General features: G+C 40.5%; 1 protein-coding gene across 9 annotated transcripts in view; it reads right to left on the bottom strand.

The window, feature by feature from the left end:
• Positions 1-16,009, bottom strand: part of DMD (dystrophin) — a 2,142,101-nt gene that overhangs the window by 378,562 nt on the left and 1,747,530 nt on the right. For all 9 annotated transcript variants that reach the window (XM_062183372.1, XM_062183374.1, XM_062183379.1 and 6 more), the window contains one exon: positions 5,552-5,724. In XM_062183372.1, coding sequence (XP_062039356.1) covers positions 5,552-5,724 — 173 coding nt within the window. The remainder of the gene's footprint in view (positions 1-5,551; positions 5,725-16,009) is intronic.

Raw genomic sequence — 16,009 nt, 5'->3', positions numbered from 1 at the left:
GAATATTTCTTCTTGAAAATGCTTCTATGTATTTGTAATGACTTTTTCCCCCTGGTTGTATTGTAGTCTATTGGACTGGAAGGATCCTGTGAGACTGCAGCTCAACTCCCTTCTTTTGCAGATGGGGAAGTCAAAATGCAAAGGTATAAAGACAACTGTTGAAGCACGTAACTTGAGCTGCCTTATTTAGACCCAGGAAATAGAAATTACAAACCTTTCTCAAAGGAGGAAATTCTCAACCATATTCATCTCAACCAAATGTTTTAGATCTCTGAGCAAAAAGGCTACTTGCTCATTGTCAAATGTACCCTGTTTACCTCTTTCTAATCAACAGAAAATAAAAGAGGTGGTTTGAAGGGGCACACTTCGCCTACATTCAGTTTCTATTAAACTTTACTAGTGAAGACAAGAGCTTTGGGGCTGCTGTGAAGGCAAGAGCTGATCTCTAAAAGGCAGATAATTTCAACAATTTGTATGGTTTTGTAAAATGCAGAACCTTTATGTGTGTTGGGATATACTGGTTGGTCTTTAAGGAACTCAGTGTCAGGCCTCCAAGAATTATAGGGGCTGATAAAGTGATTGTTATTTCTCTAGATACAGATATTTCAAGTGTGATTTGGTTGATGCCTGGTTTGAAATCCTTAACAAAACTTTACTCTGAAGGGCATGAATTCCTAAAGTAAAATGTGTTATTGAATTCATTTTTCACTTTGTCTTTCTTTATAAAACTAATGATATATCCCTGTATATCTTTGGTACCCTTGTGTAATAAAATAGCACTTAAGCATACGGAAGGAAAAGGTACAAATGCAGAAATAATAAGGAAATACAGAAGTAAAATGTGAGGCATGGCACTTTAAATAAAGAAAGAGAATTAAATCCAAAGAGAAGTAAACATTTCTTTTCAGATGGGCCTTGAACTCCAACATCCAAACATAATTAACATTCCAAGAGCAACAGAAAGAGGTCAGAGATACTCAATGTCCAAGTGGAATTTTTCTCTCAAAGGCAGAAAGACTGCCTCCTTTTGTTCTTTCTTTGTTCTCCACTATAGAACAAACTCTCACTATTCTAACTTCTAATACCAGCTATGCCCCCAGAGATGTATTGCTGCTGTGGACTACATAATATTGGTGTTTTTAGCCTCTCAGATTAATGTTTAAAGTTTCATGAATGTGTATATTTTATATAATACTTATAAGTTTTATGAACAAATGTAAAAATCTCACAGAATTCAAATTTCACTAAAATTATGTTGACAATATATTATACAGATATTATAGTTAACAGCATACACAGTAATCTGGAAAAACTATCTGGTGGCAGATTAAACAGAAGTCTTCCTATATATTTCTTAGGTAAAAAATTCACTTGACCACTTCTCAGTCTGCTAATACCTTATTACTAAAAACACAAGGTTTGTGGGTATGGAATATTGTAGCAAGAGAAACTCTTTGACTACTCAGCACCCTGATGTTGGATAATGTCACCAGTAACTCTGTGTAGGTGTGTACCCGTGGACTTGTACATATGCGTGCCACTAAATATATTTGACTTCACTGTTCTCCCACTTAAGACAGTTAATCTTTTGTTTGATGCTTCTTCATTACTACTATTTACCTCCTTTTCTTACAGCTCTTGTGATGTGGCAATGTATGTATGTAGAACAGATGGCAAATACTTTTCTGGAAAAAAATTTTGAGAGATCGTTATACAATTTATTCTTTTCTCTCAAAGATAACTTATGTACTTTCTCTTACAGTCTATGTTTTAAATTAATCACTTCCACTTAAATATAAGAACAGCAAGGTAGAAAAATTTAGTAATTTTCCCAGGTTTCTAAAGTATGATTGCAGAATTTCTAATAATGGAATTATGGAACTGCAAGTGATTTGATCACTCATGTCTCTGGTCAAATCTCTTCATTTAGGTCAGGGAGAAAATTGGATGCAAAAGCAGTTAAATGACTTGCTTAGGATTACAGGTTACTTCAAAAACTTTGTGGAAAACAGAAGTCAAAGATAAGTTTATTTTGATACAAACATTTTTTGAAATCCATGCATATGAAAGGTCTTCAAAAAGTTCATGAAAATGCATGTTATGCAAAAACTACAGGAGCTAAAGCTTTTTTTTTGCCTCCACAGAAATTTATCTTTTAACTCTATTTTCTACAAACTTTTAAAAGAAACCTTCATATATGCTAGGTTGTTAGTAACAGCGCCAGAGAGAAACAAGCTCCTTCATTGCTGGCCCAGGGCTCTTTCTAGTCTAGCTCACAGATTCATTTTAGCATGTGGAGTTTCTATATTCATCTAACTCAGCTGGAGGCAGCAAACACAGCCCTATGAAACAATTTATGATTACTGGAAGGAAGTTTTTATCAAGTGTAAATTGCACTAGTACTAAGACGATTTAGTGAAAGAATGGCTAGAGAAGGAAATATCCCCTCTCTCTCTTTTTAATCTTCGATCTGCTGGTTCATTCACCAAAAGGCTGCAACATCCGGAGCCGGGCCAAACTGAAGCCAGGAGCCAGGAGCTTCTTCCACATCTCCCACGTGGGTGCAGGAGTCCACAAACTTGAGCTATTCTCAGTTGCTTTTCCAGGTGCATTAGCAGGGAGCTGGATCAGAAGTGGAGCAGCTGGGAATTGAATCAGCATCCATACGGGATGCCTGTGCTGCAGGCTGCGGCTTTACTCACAACACAACATGGCTGGCCCCAAGGAAATACTCATATGGGTATAAAAAAACTAGGTTCTTATTTTTATTTTGGGGCGGGGGGGAGGAGGGAGAGGAAGAGGTGGCAAGGGGAAGAAGGAGAGAGTAGAGGAGAAGGAGAGAGGGAGAGAGAGAGACATCCTCATCTTCTAGTCACTGGTTTACTCCTCAAATTTCCACAACAGCCAAGCCTGGGTCAGACTGAAGCCAGGAATGGGAAATCCAGTCTGCGTGTTCCATGTGGGTGGCAAGGGACCCAATGACTTCAGCCATTGTCTGCTGCTTCCTAGGGTCTGCATTAGCAGGAAGCTGGAATTGGGAGCAGAGCTGGGCCTGGAGTTCAGCACTCTGAGATGGAATACAGGTGTCCCAGCCAGCATCTTAACCTCAAGGCAAGCCCACCCCGTCATTATGGGGTTTGAGTAAAATTTGGAGGATGAGAAGCAGGGTGGTGTTGGAAACATGAGAACCAACCAATGCATGTGGTCACATGGGAAACTGAGGAAATTATTGTGGAGCAAGAATGAGGTCAGAAGGGAGAGTCACCTTGGCTCAGATAATCCATGTTGAGGAGTAATTAGAATGCTTCGTGGCCATAAAGAAAGTGGGGGTAGAGGAAGAACAGAGAAAGGAGAGGGTTAGCAAGGGCTTTGTGGGCACAGTTGGTAGAGAGTGCTTCTTTGAAATGCACCTGCTATTTCCTGTGGATTGAGTGATACCCTTATTTCAAGTAAGTGTCAAGAAAAAAAATGAAATTGCTTTGATGTGAAGAATTACTCATTTTCTTTTCATAAGTGAAGGCTTATAACGCATCCTATGTTATTAGAGAGGCTTATTTAACAGACAAAACCATTGATCTGAATATTTAAATTCTGGAATTTGCAGCACCTTAGATAAGCTAAGGTAACTGTTTTCTACTTGATTAATGACAGCAAGAATTAAACTGCAGTGGCTGGCATATGGGAAATTGCTGAGAATGAAGAGCCCATATTTTGGCTGACACGCTGTTTGCCGCTTTCAATTCTCCTTTTATTCTATCAAGTTCACATGAAGGAGAGAAAAGGCACTGAGTGGTGTTCAGAACAGCTATAGCACCTTGCTTTTTCCGTCCTGTAAAAAAGAGTAACTTTCATGGCTTTACCTACCAATATCTTTTCTATCTCACACGCGTCATTCCTTTTTAATGACAGATGATATGAAAGTGGCCTTAGTTATTCCACACACTGACCTCTCTTAGGAGCGGACGCTGTGGAAAGCTAATGGAGCTTCCCTAGCTTTGAAAATGCCATCGTCCATTTCTACCCCAACTCCTCAATAAAAACAATTCATGGACAAAGTAAGGAAGGGAAAATGAGTGCCTGGGAAGCTGGGGTGTGAACACGGGAGGAAAAACCCTTCTAATAAAGCCAATCATTTGCTAGGTGGAGGAATCTGCATGTCCATTTCCCCCTTTCAGCGATGATGTCTTAATTTACAAAGGGTTCCTTCTTTCTTCGTCCTCTATGGTGCCATTTGATGGTTCAAAGCCTGAGTCACACTCCCTGTGTTTAGATCACCGATCTGCCACTCGCTAACTAACTGACTTTATGAACGTCATTTAGCATCTCTGCCTCACCTTCTTGAGATGTAAGCGGAGTATAATAATACAATTTACTTTTCAGGGCTGATGAGAGGGTTACATTGGTCAATAAATATAAAACACTCAGGGCACTGCATGGTATGGAGAAGCACCATGTCCATGCTAGTGGCTGTTAGTAGTAGTAGTAGTAGTATTTCATATTAGGTACAGAGTTTTACAACAGTGCTTTTGAATTCATAAAGTTTCAGGTTCCGCCTTCCTTATAGAAGTGAATGTGTTACGTGTTGAAATTCTGAACACTTCAGAAGAACCAGAAAGAAGAAAAAACAACTCCCGTGTATGATCTTCCTACCCAGAGGTAGTAAACGTTTCCTGAACGCAATGCAGCCCCTCGTGATGAGAGTCAGCCCAGGGGTCTCTGCACCCCCCCCCCCCTTCACTACTGCTCCTTGTGTAGACTCAGAAGAAAGCACAGCACATTTGAACGAAGAGAAGCGAATTAGAAAAAGGAATCCGGCAGAAAGCAGGAAGCCCGGCTTGCCCTCCTGCACTGCCTAGCTCCATCCTTCAGGTACCAAGGTCCTAGCGAGGTCCCCACCCTTCTGTTCCACGGAAGCACAGCAGAGCCGCATGGCGGGTGCTCCCTTTGCCTGCCTTCCAAGCTCCCCAGGATGTGTCCATCCACTTCACAAAAGCAAGCTGGTGCTGAGAAAGGTGCCAAGCAGTAATCAAGGGAGCACAGGACAGCTAAAAGCCTTGCTGACAGAGGTTGTGTTTTAACGAAAGCTAACAGAAAGCCAAAGACAGGAGACATGGAGGGGGCTCCACTAAATTGTTAATGAGAATCCATTACAGTTTTTAAAGAGTATCTTCTGATGTTCACTTAGAGTAATGCCAAAGAAAGAATTCCATAATAAACATGCATTAATTTTATCACGTTTTGTATAACCCTGTGATAAGCCAAGAGAGAACCTTATGAAATTAGGGTAGCTGTGCTCCTCATTTAAATTCCCTCTAATGTCTTAATATGCATCTCTCCTGTGGTTATAAAACATCACCATTTTAATCTAATCTGAACCCTCAAGTATCATCTCCATACCAAGCAAATGAATGATTCATTTATTCAAAATAAAATGAATCATTCTGAAATTAGGTGATTTACATAAACATATGAGATATTAGCTACTTGTGCTAGGAAAACGAGGGGAATCCTGTCATTTTTAAATCATTTCTGGCTCCCCATCTTTTCCTACCTAATGTTTAGAGACTTTTTCCGGAGCTCACTCCACTTGAAGTTCATGTTATCCAAACGTCTTTGTAACAGGACGGCTTCATCAGAACCTTCCAAGGATCTCAGGATTTTTTGGCCGTTCTCATCCAGGTTGTGATAGATGTCTGTGTGAGCTTCGATTTCTCCTTGGAGGTCCTACAGGACAACAGGAAGAAGAAATATGCAGAATTACTGAACAAAAAACCCAGCTATGAATGTGAATTTAGAGAACCACAGAAAACTAAACTGTTAGTTGAAAGGGCATTTCCATCCGGTCAATTAATAAGATAGACCCTAAATGATTTTTCTTGCTATATTGTCTCTTTGTGTTATTACGTATATTGGAAATGGTTACTAGTCATAAGAGGTATATAATTATTTAAATATAATAAATGTATCCCTTGCCATTAGGAGTTGGAAAGTAATATACCTGTACATTTAAAAATTTAATGAGCTATTTCTTCTAGTCCAGTATATTGTTTTATAAAAGTGACATGAAATGAAATCAGTGTCAATCATGCCTTTCCAATATGGGTCAAGTCATATTTTTCATGTACAGAGTAATCTGTAGACTCGACTGACCATAAAAAGTATGGTGCAACAAATAAACAAGGTTGTATTTGGTCCACAGCACCAACATATTAATGGGACTCTGTCATAGGAGAGACTCTTGTTAACAACACACATTAAATTCACCTTGCCATTACAGAATCCTACACATATTACAGCATCACACGTTTATTACTAAGATTGCCCACTCCAAATACTCTCATATTTTTAGTCTTGGCAGGTGGAAAGTCCACAGGACCTTCCTAAGAGTAACGATAAGAGGTTACACATTCAACTTCCTTTGTATACACACAGAGCAAGAAAATTATCATAGTAGAAGAATCTGACCTTTACATGGTATGTCTTCCTGTGTAACATTTTCAGCTTGAACCGGGGACTACAGCACTGATCCTGTTGCATAGCAATCCCGAGAAAACCCAGAAACTGAAAGAGTCCTGCTTTAAAATGCCAACTTTGCTTACATTCTGTTGACAGAATGAATTTCGGAGCACAGGCCTCACCAGTCAATAATAATAAACGGCCACTTTGTGCTCCACACTAAACGGTAGCCAGGCGTGTGCATGTGGGAGGGACCTCAAAGAGGGGAGGCCTGGAATATGCAACTGACAGTTTGTATTAAACAGCCAACTTTTCTTATCATTTTGCCATTACAAGCCAGAGACATTATAAATTCATTTTATATATGTGTTTCCCTCCTTGTTCCCAGCAGAACGGTCAAAGCCAAAGCAACATTCCTTAGAGAGCTGCCCGGTACCAGCATTCCTTTCTGCCTACACAATGAATGGAGGCTTTGTACATTATCTAACTTGCTCTTAGAGATTTGTATGCTTCTGTTCAACAAGTTTAAAAATTCATTCTGAAGCTCTGAACAATTGGATTGATCTGTGTAACTAGAAAAGTTTTCTCTTTTGCTTTCTCTCTCACTCTTTCTAAAATTGAATTAAATTACTCTGTTGAAGGAAGGGGGAAAGTGGCAGCTCCTGTTTCCAGTCACAGCCTCTTAAGATGCAGAATTGTGACTGCTGTAGAAGCACGGTAGAAGGACAATGAATGTCTCCTGTCACTATTTTGGGCAGCCGAAGTATCACTGATGGACTCTAAAGAGAGCCCTGTCCCATTGTCTTTGACCAGAAGACGGTAAGGGGAATATGGATAGAACCATATCCAGAGGTTGAAAGAAGGGAAATACTAAAATAGATTGAGTAGCATCTATCTCTGCCCCATCAAAACCAGGCTTGTTCTGGAAGGATATAACTTGAATTTGAAACTGGCTGGTGTGATAGAAAACTGTTACTGGACTTCCTGCCTAATGGAATTTGGTCATACACATGCATTTCATGTTGCTATTGTGTTGTTTTTGCTTTATATACATGAATAATGTGCCCTAATTTTAACTTCTTCAGAAAAAGAGATGGGGTGCAAGCAGTTGAGGTGATATGGTGCAGCAGGGTAAGCTGCCCCTTGGGACATCTGCATCCCATGTTCAAGTGCCTGGGATTAAGCCCCACCTCTGCTTCTGATTCAGTTTCCTGCTAATGCACCTGAGAGACAGCCGATGAAGGCTCAAGTACTGAGTCTCTGACACCCATGTGGTAGGCCCTGTTGGAGTTCCAGGCATCTGGCTTTGGCCTGGCCCAGCCCCAGCTGTTAGGGGCATTATGGCAGTGAAGCAGTAGATGAAAGTTTCTCTCTCTGCCTTTCAAATACAACTAAATTAAAAACCATTTAAAAAACAAAAAAAGAAAAGTGGACTAATTTATCTAAGTAATTCAAACAAAAGAGCAACCAGGTCCAAGTTCCAGATAATTCCTTCACTTGTCTTTTATTTTACTTTTCTTTTGGTATTTGATTTGCATACTACCTAAAACATCTCAGAGTATGCACTCGGGAGATTGAAGCCAAATTTTTAGCTGTTCAAGAAAGTAAAATATTTTGACAAATAGAATTAGTTTTCTACATTAATGCTCATATACATGATAGTACATTTGAATTTTTATATCCTGAATTGACAGGAGAGATCCAAACCCAATCATTAACTCCTTAAGATTATATTGTTTCTTTTTTTTTAAATAGTCATTAGAAGTTCCGTTTTTTTTTTAAACCAAGAAACCTGTTATTTAAGGTATCCAAGTCTCATGCATTTCATATATAGAAATTTAGGAACACAATGATTCTTCGTATCCCACCCTCCTTCCCACCTGCCCTCCTACTCTCCTATTCCCATTCTTATTTTTCACAAAGATCCATTTTCAATTAACTTTACATACACAAGATTAACCCTACACTGACTTGTGGCTTTAGCTTGGCTCATTCTCAGCCCTTGCAGGCATTTGCGGAGTGAACCAGTGAGGGGGATCTGTATAGGTCTGTCTCTTTCCCTGTTTCTCAAATAGAGAAAATAAATATTTTTAAAATGGCAAATTGAAAAAAGTTCAGTATAACTTGAAGTTATTGACACTTTTCTTCATTGAATAAAGTGTTTCCCAAGGATAAGTAGGATACTGACTCATTCTCATTTTCATCTTTGCCATGCTCATGTACATTAGATTGTATATAAAGAAAAGAATTCATATAAGCATTGATGAACGAGTGTTTACAGAGGACCAACTATTTGTTTAGTCTCTACAGTAGGAAGTATAAGAGGAAAGAAACTGACAGTTCTAAATTCAGTTTTCCTAAATTGTAGTGTGTGTTTTTACTTAATTCATTCATATCACCAATTAAATACTATTGAGAATTTCTTTTCAAGTCTCATAGATACTGGGATGAAAACGACTCCCTTCAGAAATGGTGAGATGGGCCGGCGCTGTGGCTTAACAAGCTAATCCTCCGCCTTGCAGCACTGGCACACCGGGTTCTAGTCCCAGTTGGGGCGCTGGATTCTATCCCGGTTGCCCCTCTTCCAGGCCAGCTCTCTGCTATGGCCCGGGAAGGCAGTGGAGGGTGGCCCAAGTCCTTGGGCCCTGTACCCACATGGGAGACCAGGAGAAGCACCTGGCTCCTGGCTTTGGATCAGCGCGATGCGCCGGCCGCAGCGGCCATTGTAGGGTGAACCAATGGCAAAAAGGAAGACCTTCCTCTCTGTCTCTCTCTCTCTCTCTCTCTCTCTCTCTCTCACTATCCACTCTGCCTGTCAAAAAAAAAAAAAAAGAAAGAAATGGTGAGATGGTTGACATAAAGTATTGGCATTGGCAGGAAGGCAACTCATGTCAATAGCATGTTTGTGGGTCATCATGGTTTGGAGTGACAAAATAACACATGCACAGTAGCGACTTATGAGTTACAGAGTACTTATCCCTTCCTTCTGTTTGGCAGAAGACAGCATAGAGGCTCAGAGATGTTTAGCTGACTTTTCTAAAGTCACAGACCTAGCAAGTGTTCAAACTACAAAATGGATCCACTTGTCTTCACTCTAAAGGATCTGGGACATTCGCTGTAAGCACTGGATATAATACACAATATTATTGAAGTTGAACATGGATGCTACTAACAAGAGGTTAAAAAAATGACTGTTGAGGGAAAAGCACACTGAAAGACAACATTATTGATTTAGGTAGAACATTGACCCACATGGGTTGATTTGTACTGAAGGAAAAAGGAGTCCTGACTACCCTTCTCATTTCTCATTTTGCAATCGGGCAGCTGGGACCACTGTGGGCAAAAACTGTTCGCACTGAAAAGGTCTCCTTACTACAAAATATTCCTGCGGACAGAATAGAAATCCTTCTGTCAGTAATTCATCTCTCTGTCTACAAGAGTCATGTGAACAATGAGCTACCCGAAGCAATGGCATGACGCATTGGCACAAGCGCAGCTGCACCATGTGCCTTTGGGATACCAGGCTGTTAGCGAGTTGCATGTAGGTTGCTCCGAAAGGGAGGTGAGTGCCAGTGAGGGACACAGGGCTCTTCTTTATAGACTTGCTTACTGGAGCACTTTCTAGCACCAATGGCAGCATGAGTCCTAGGTAGGGAGGACAAATCACTAGAGCAGGCAGGAAAAATCTACATTTGCATAACACCATGATGACATTTGTCTTAAGAATAAACTAGATTTAGGGATCTCAGAAAAGCAGGAGACTGGTGTGGAGAATTAAGTGGCATTCTCAGAGGGTAGCCAATTTGTACAAAAGGTAATTTTCACAGAAACTTTCAGGAAGTTTTATTTCACTTCTGACTTAACTAGAAAAGGTCACTTAAATCTTAGTTACTGCATTCACGGGATGAAATCTATTTTTTCTTAGTCTTGTGATTGTATTCCTCAGGAAGAACAATAACTAATGAACAAAGGAGAAAGGGTATTTGTTATATAACAACAAAAACAATAGCAGCAGCAACAACATATACAAAACGTACTATACACCAAGCACTGTCCAAACTGCTATACACACACACACACACACGCAGAAAGCTCACTTAATTCTCTCAAGTACTCTCCAGCTCAGTCATTATTATCATCTTCATTTTCCATATAAGAGAATAAACTTATACCGACATTAAATAAGAGCACCCAAGATCACACAGTTAATAAATGATGTTGGCAGATTTCAAACCAAGGCAGTTGAACTCCAGGCACTGCACTCTTAACGGCAAGGCTATATTACCTCTGAGTTTTAGTTTGTTGATGGCATTCTTTTTCCTATTAATCATGCTCCCAGTTAATTTTTAGCAAGTCTAGCACCACCATTAGGCAATGAAGAATAACATTGTTTTCAGTACTTAGATACTTAGGTAGTAATTTATATGGTCTTACTAACATGGGGACTGTTAAAAGGACCTAAATCAGATCAGTGGATGGAGATATGCCCCCCCCCCAAAAAAAAAAAAACAAGAAAGGAGTACACACTTGATCAAGTGATGAAGATGCTGGTTAAGATACCTGTGTCCTGCATTGGAGTACCTGGGTTGACACATACCTACAACTCCTGACTCCAGATACCTGTTAATGCAGCCCTTGGAAAGCCATAATGATGGCTCAAGTGACTGATTTCTTGCCATCTACTTGGGAGACCTGGCTCCTGGCAGTGGCCTTGGCCCCGGCCTAGCCTCGGCTACAGAGGTCATTTGGCAAGTGAATTAGTTGATGAGAATTCTTTCTTTGTCTGTCTCTTTGCCTCTCAAATTTGTGCCTTCATCCCAAAGAAACACATAGCTTAACATTTTGTGTAATTGCAAAGCAAATTAGCTGTGAGTACCAAGAAAGTTCACATATGAGACAAGCTTTTTGTTGTACTGTAGTGGTCTGAGGAGTAGTGAGTATTATGTTTCCTCGAGGGCTTTTGCAAACCCCATACTTCTTTCTTTGAGAGTGTAATCTACTCCTGTTGTAACGTCTAAGCCTCCAGTGAAATGTCATGGCAGAGTTCAGGCAAATAGTCACAAATCTTAGACTCCGTCTTTTCTTTCATTTATTAATTGCTTAAGTTTGAAAACTAATCTCTGTGATTTCACGAATAATACGTACCTAATAGGTTGTTTTGAATATTACATGGAATAATCTTTGTAGAATGCTTTGAACTGTACAAATTATAACTAATGCAAGGCTTATTATTATAAGATAATTATATAGAAATCAAGTTGTAGAAGTAGACTTCATGAAGTCATGGGACTTGGCTTGAACCATGAGGATGGATAGGATTGTGAAAGGTAGAGGGAAGGGCATATTCCAAGCAGGAATAAGAGCATAGAAATGGCATAATACTGGCATAAGTTTGGTTTATGAGCAGGGACAATGAATCACACATCTGATTGGAGTGGATGATGAGTTTTTTTTTTTTTAATTCATCTGAAAGGCAGAAAGAGGGATAAAGAGAGGGAGAGAAAGAGGATAGAAGAGAGGAACTGGGGGGGGGGGGTGGGAGGGAGGGAGGGAGGGAGGGAAAGTTCCCATGTGCTCACTCCCCAAGTGCCCACGATGGCAGTGACTGGGGCTGAAAGGAGCTGGGCACTAAATCCAGGTCTCCCACAGGGGTATCAGGAACTCAATGACTTGAGCCTTTACATCTACATACAAAGATCTGTATTGTTAGGAAACTGGAGTAAGGGCTGGCCTTGGGCATCTTAACTGGCTCATAAATGCAGGCAATGTTAAACACCTATCCCTAGACAACAAATATTAGGGAGAAATAGAATACAGTCATGTTCCTTCAACTAAGTAGGATGAAAGCCTTCTTCAAGGAAATCACTGAGAATAAAAATTTATAAAGAAAAATACAAAGATAAGATTACTCAATACGAAATTTATGTTATCTCATTTGTCAAGTAGAATGATCCATGACATTCCTAAGTAGTAAGACAATTGGGGAAGAATATAAAAGTCACAAAACTTTTAATACAAGAAAAAGAAATGAGATCCCAAGAATTGGTGCTGCACTCTTCTTTTTCTTATTTGGATAAGCTGCTCCCAAACCTCCTGGTTAACCGCATCCACACACTGTCTTCCCTACATTTATGTGATGATTTGTCTTTAAAAAGGAACTCAGTGAATTAATAGAGTCATTATGAAAAACAGTCAGGGGTTTCCTCCGGAAACTAAAAATAGAACTGCCACGTGATTCAGTAATCTCACTACTGGGTATATCTCCAAAGGCATTAACACCATGCCTGAGAGAGATCCGCACTGCAGCATTTCCCACAACTGCCAACATATCTGAGCAACCTGGGAATCCATCATGAGACAAACAGATAGAGGAAATGTGTATACACGCTCTGGAGAATACTACTTAGCCTTAAGAGGGGGAAAATCACATCAGATGTGATAACCTGGACAGATCTGGAGGACATTATGGAAGTGAAACGAGCCAGGCCTAGAAAGACAAACCTGTACGATCTCATTTATAGATTCAACCTAAAAAGGGTGAACTCAAACAAGTAGAGAGTAGAATGGTGTTACCAGTAGCTGGGGAGGGTTGGATGAGAAAAAGGAAGATGTTGATGAAAGGGTACATCATTTCAGTTAGACAGCAGGGAAAGCTTTAGTGATCTACTGCACAGAATGGCAACTATAATAAATAACACGCTGCAGATTTCAATTTTTTTTTTTTGAGAGGCAGAGTGGATAGTAAGAGAGAGAGACAGAGAGAAAGGTCTTCCTTTTTGCCGTTGGTTCACCCTCCAATGGCAGCTGCGGCCGGCGCATCTCATTGATCCGAAGCCAGGAGCCAGGTGCTTCTCCTGGTCTCCCCTGGGGTGCAGGGCCCAAGCACTTGGGCCATCCTCCACTGCCTTCCCGGGCCACAGCAGAGAGCTGGCCTGGAAGAGGGGCAACCGGGATAGAATCTGGCGCCCCACCCGGGACTAGAACCCGGTGTGCTGGCGCCGCAAGGCGGAGGATTAGCCTGTTAAGCCACGGCGCTGGCCATGATTTCAATATTTCTAAAAGAATAGATTTGACATGTGTTCACCAAAAATGATATTTATGTGAGGTAAAGGATTTGCTAAATGGCCTGGTTTAATCATTGCCTATTGTAAACATGCACCAAAACATCACACCACACCCGATAAGCACATATAATAGATGTCTCAATTTAAACTTGGGGCTGGCACTGTGGTGCAGCAGGTTAAAGGTTTGGCCTGAAGTGCCGGCATCCCATATGGGTATCGGTTCAAGACCAGGCTGCTCCACTTCTGATCCAGCTCTCTGCTATGGCCTGGGAAAGCAGTAGAAGATGGCCCAAGTCCTTGGGCCCCTGCACCCACGTGGGAGACTTGGAAGAAGTTCCTGGCTCCTGGCTCCTGGCTTCAGATAGCTCTGGCCATTGCAGCCTATTGGGGAGTGAACCAGCAGACAGAACACCTCTCTTTCTCTTTGCCTCTCCTCTCTCTCTGTGTAACTCTGACTTCCAAATAAATAAATAAATCTTTAAAAAAAAAACTTGAGAACTTAGCAAATGAAAAGTTCCTTATTTTGAATCTAGCTAAGAAATAGACAAGCAAGCAAACAAAAAGACATGGAAAGAATAAAACTAAGTGGAGAAATCATCCAAAAAACTTCATTAAAGACAAACCATCTCTAATCTTTTCTAAAAGATTTTCTATGATACAAATAATCATAAGACTACTCATTTCTCCTTACATATTGCCTGTATCTATTTCAAATAAGCTTGACAAGGAGAAAAACATGGTGATCTGATTTCTAAGAATTTAGAAGGTTAAAAGCAGAAGAGCCGAAACAGGAAAGAAGTTATCCTTATGGGCCAAACTGAGAGTAGCAAGAAATGACATCTGACAGAGAAGCAGAAAGGCGTAAAAGGAGCCGCAGGCACGCATAATTGACCAGGGTCACGCAGTGTGGAAACTAAAAGCCCTACGCTTGTTAGTAGCCCTTGAAGGCATCACCTACCTTCGCGGCAAAGCCAAGTGATTAATGTTAATGAGGATCCTGAACGAGCCAGAGAAAGTGGACTTATGGTCAATACACTGTTTCAGAAGGAAGCAAGGTACGGGAAACTCTTCATGTGACATCTATCCATTTTGAAAAAGTGTTGGTGCTTTGAAAAAGTTAAATAAAAAAAAAACAAATATACAAAAGCAAAATTCCCTTAGCTTGGTTATCCAAAATGACTCATTTAACATGGGCTCCAAATAGTTGAAGTTTTGGAGTACACACACACACACACACACAAACACACACAGAACATTTCCAACATTTCATTATGAGAACACAAGAACAGAAACTGAAAGCAAATCTTTACTTTTTAATTTTTTTGGTTTCACTTTTTTTTTTTTTTTTTTTTTTGACAGGCAGAGTGGATAGTGAGAGAGAGAGACAGAGAGGAAGGTCTTCCTTTTGACGTTGGTTCACCCTCCAATGGCCGCTGCGGCCGGCGCATCTCGCTGATCTAAAGCCAGGAGCCAGGTGCTTCTCCTGGTCTCCCATGCGGGTGCAGGGCCCAAGGACTTGGGCCATCCTCCACTGCCTTCCTGGGCCATAGCAGAGAGCTGGCCTGGAAGAGGGGCAACCGGGATAGAATCCGGCGCCCCAACCGGGACTAGAACCCGGTGTGCCAGCGCTGCAAAAGGAGGATTAGCCTGTTAGGCCAAGGCACCGGCCTGGTTTCACATTTTAAAAACTTTTTTATTTATAAGGGAACAATTTTCATGTATTTCATATATACAGTTTTAATAGCATAATGATACTTTTCACCCTACCCTCTCTCTCCATAAAATTGTAATGTATAAGAGCAAAATTGACATTTTGAGATTTGATTATTGTTTATAACCCTTGTCTATCGTTTTGAGGAACAGTGGTTTGTCTACTTACTACTTGGTGAATTCTGTATTTAGTGGGGAGTTAGGATTGTGATCAGAAAGAAAATTGAAAGTAGATCATTATAAAAATTAAGAGCAAAATAAGAAGTGGAGGAGGGAGGGTGGGAGTGAGAGAGAGAGCAGATCTTTAGAAATGTGTACAACAATCTGAAAATTTTTAAAATGGGCATGCATTTTGTATGTGTGGTATCTGTCATTTTTTTTAGTAATTCATTTTTATTGTCAGTTACAAAAGTATATGTTATGGATTGGAAATGAAAACTAGCAAAAGAAAACAAAAGTATCCTTCCTAAGGGATTTTTTGAGAAGCACCCATATAAAGGAATTGGACCCACAGCTGTGGCCTTATAAGGACTACTCTAAAGAGAAAGGGTTCTAGTTAGGTCAGGAAATGCATCTGGCTACAGATTCACAAGAGGGTGGGACTGGCTTTTGTTTTTGCTTTTGCTTTTGCTTTAGCTTTTCTGACTGTGGCTGTGGCAACACTTCTAAAAGCACAGTTGTCATCCCCAGAGAAACAAGAGTTAATTTGAGGACTGCTGTCTGGCTCGCAGCCTGGTGGCTCCAGGTAGATAAGCAGTGTGTTTTCAGGTCCACCGCAT

The sequence above is a fragment of the Lepus europaeus genome, chromosome X (assembly GCF_033115175.1).
Source record: "Lepus europaeus isolate LE1 chromosome X, mLepTim1.pri, whole genome shotgun sequence".
NCBI classification, from domain to species: Eukaryota; Metazoa; Chordata; class Mammalia; order Lagomorpha; family Leporidae; genus Lepus; species Lepus europaeus.
The sequence above is the reverse complement of the archived record's forward strand: the minus strand, read 5'-3'. Positions and strand labels throughout refer to the sequence as shown.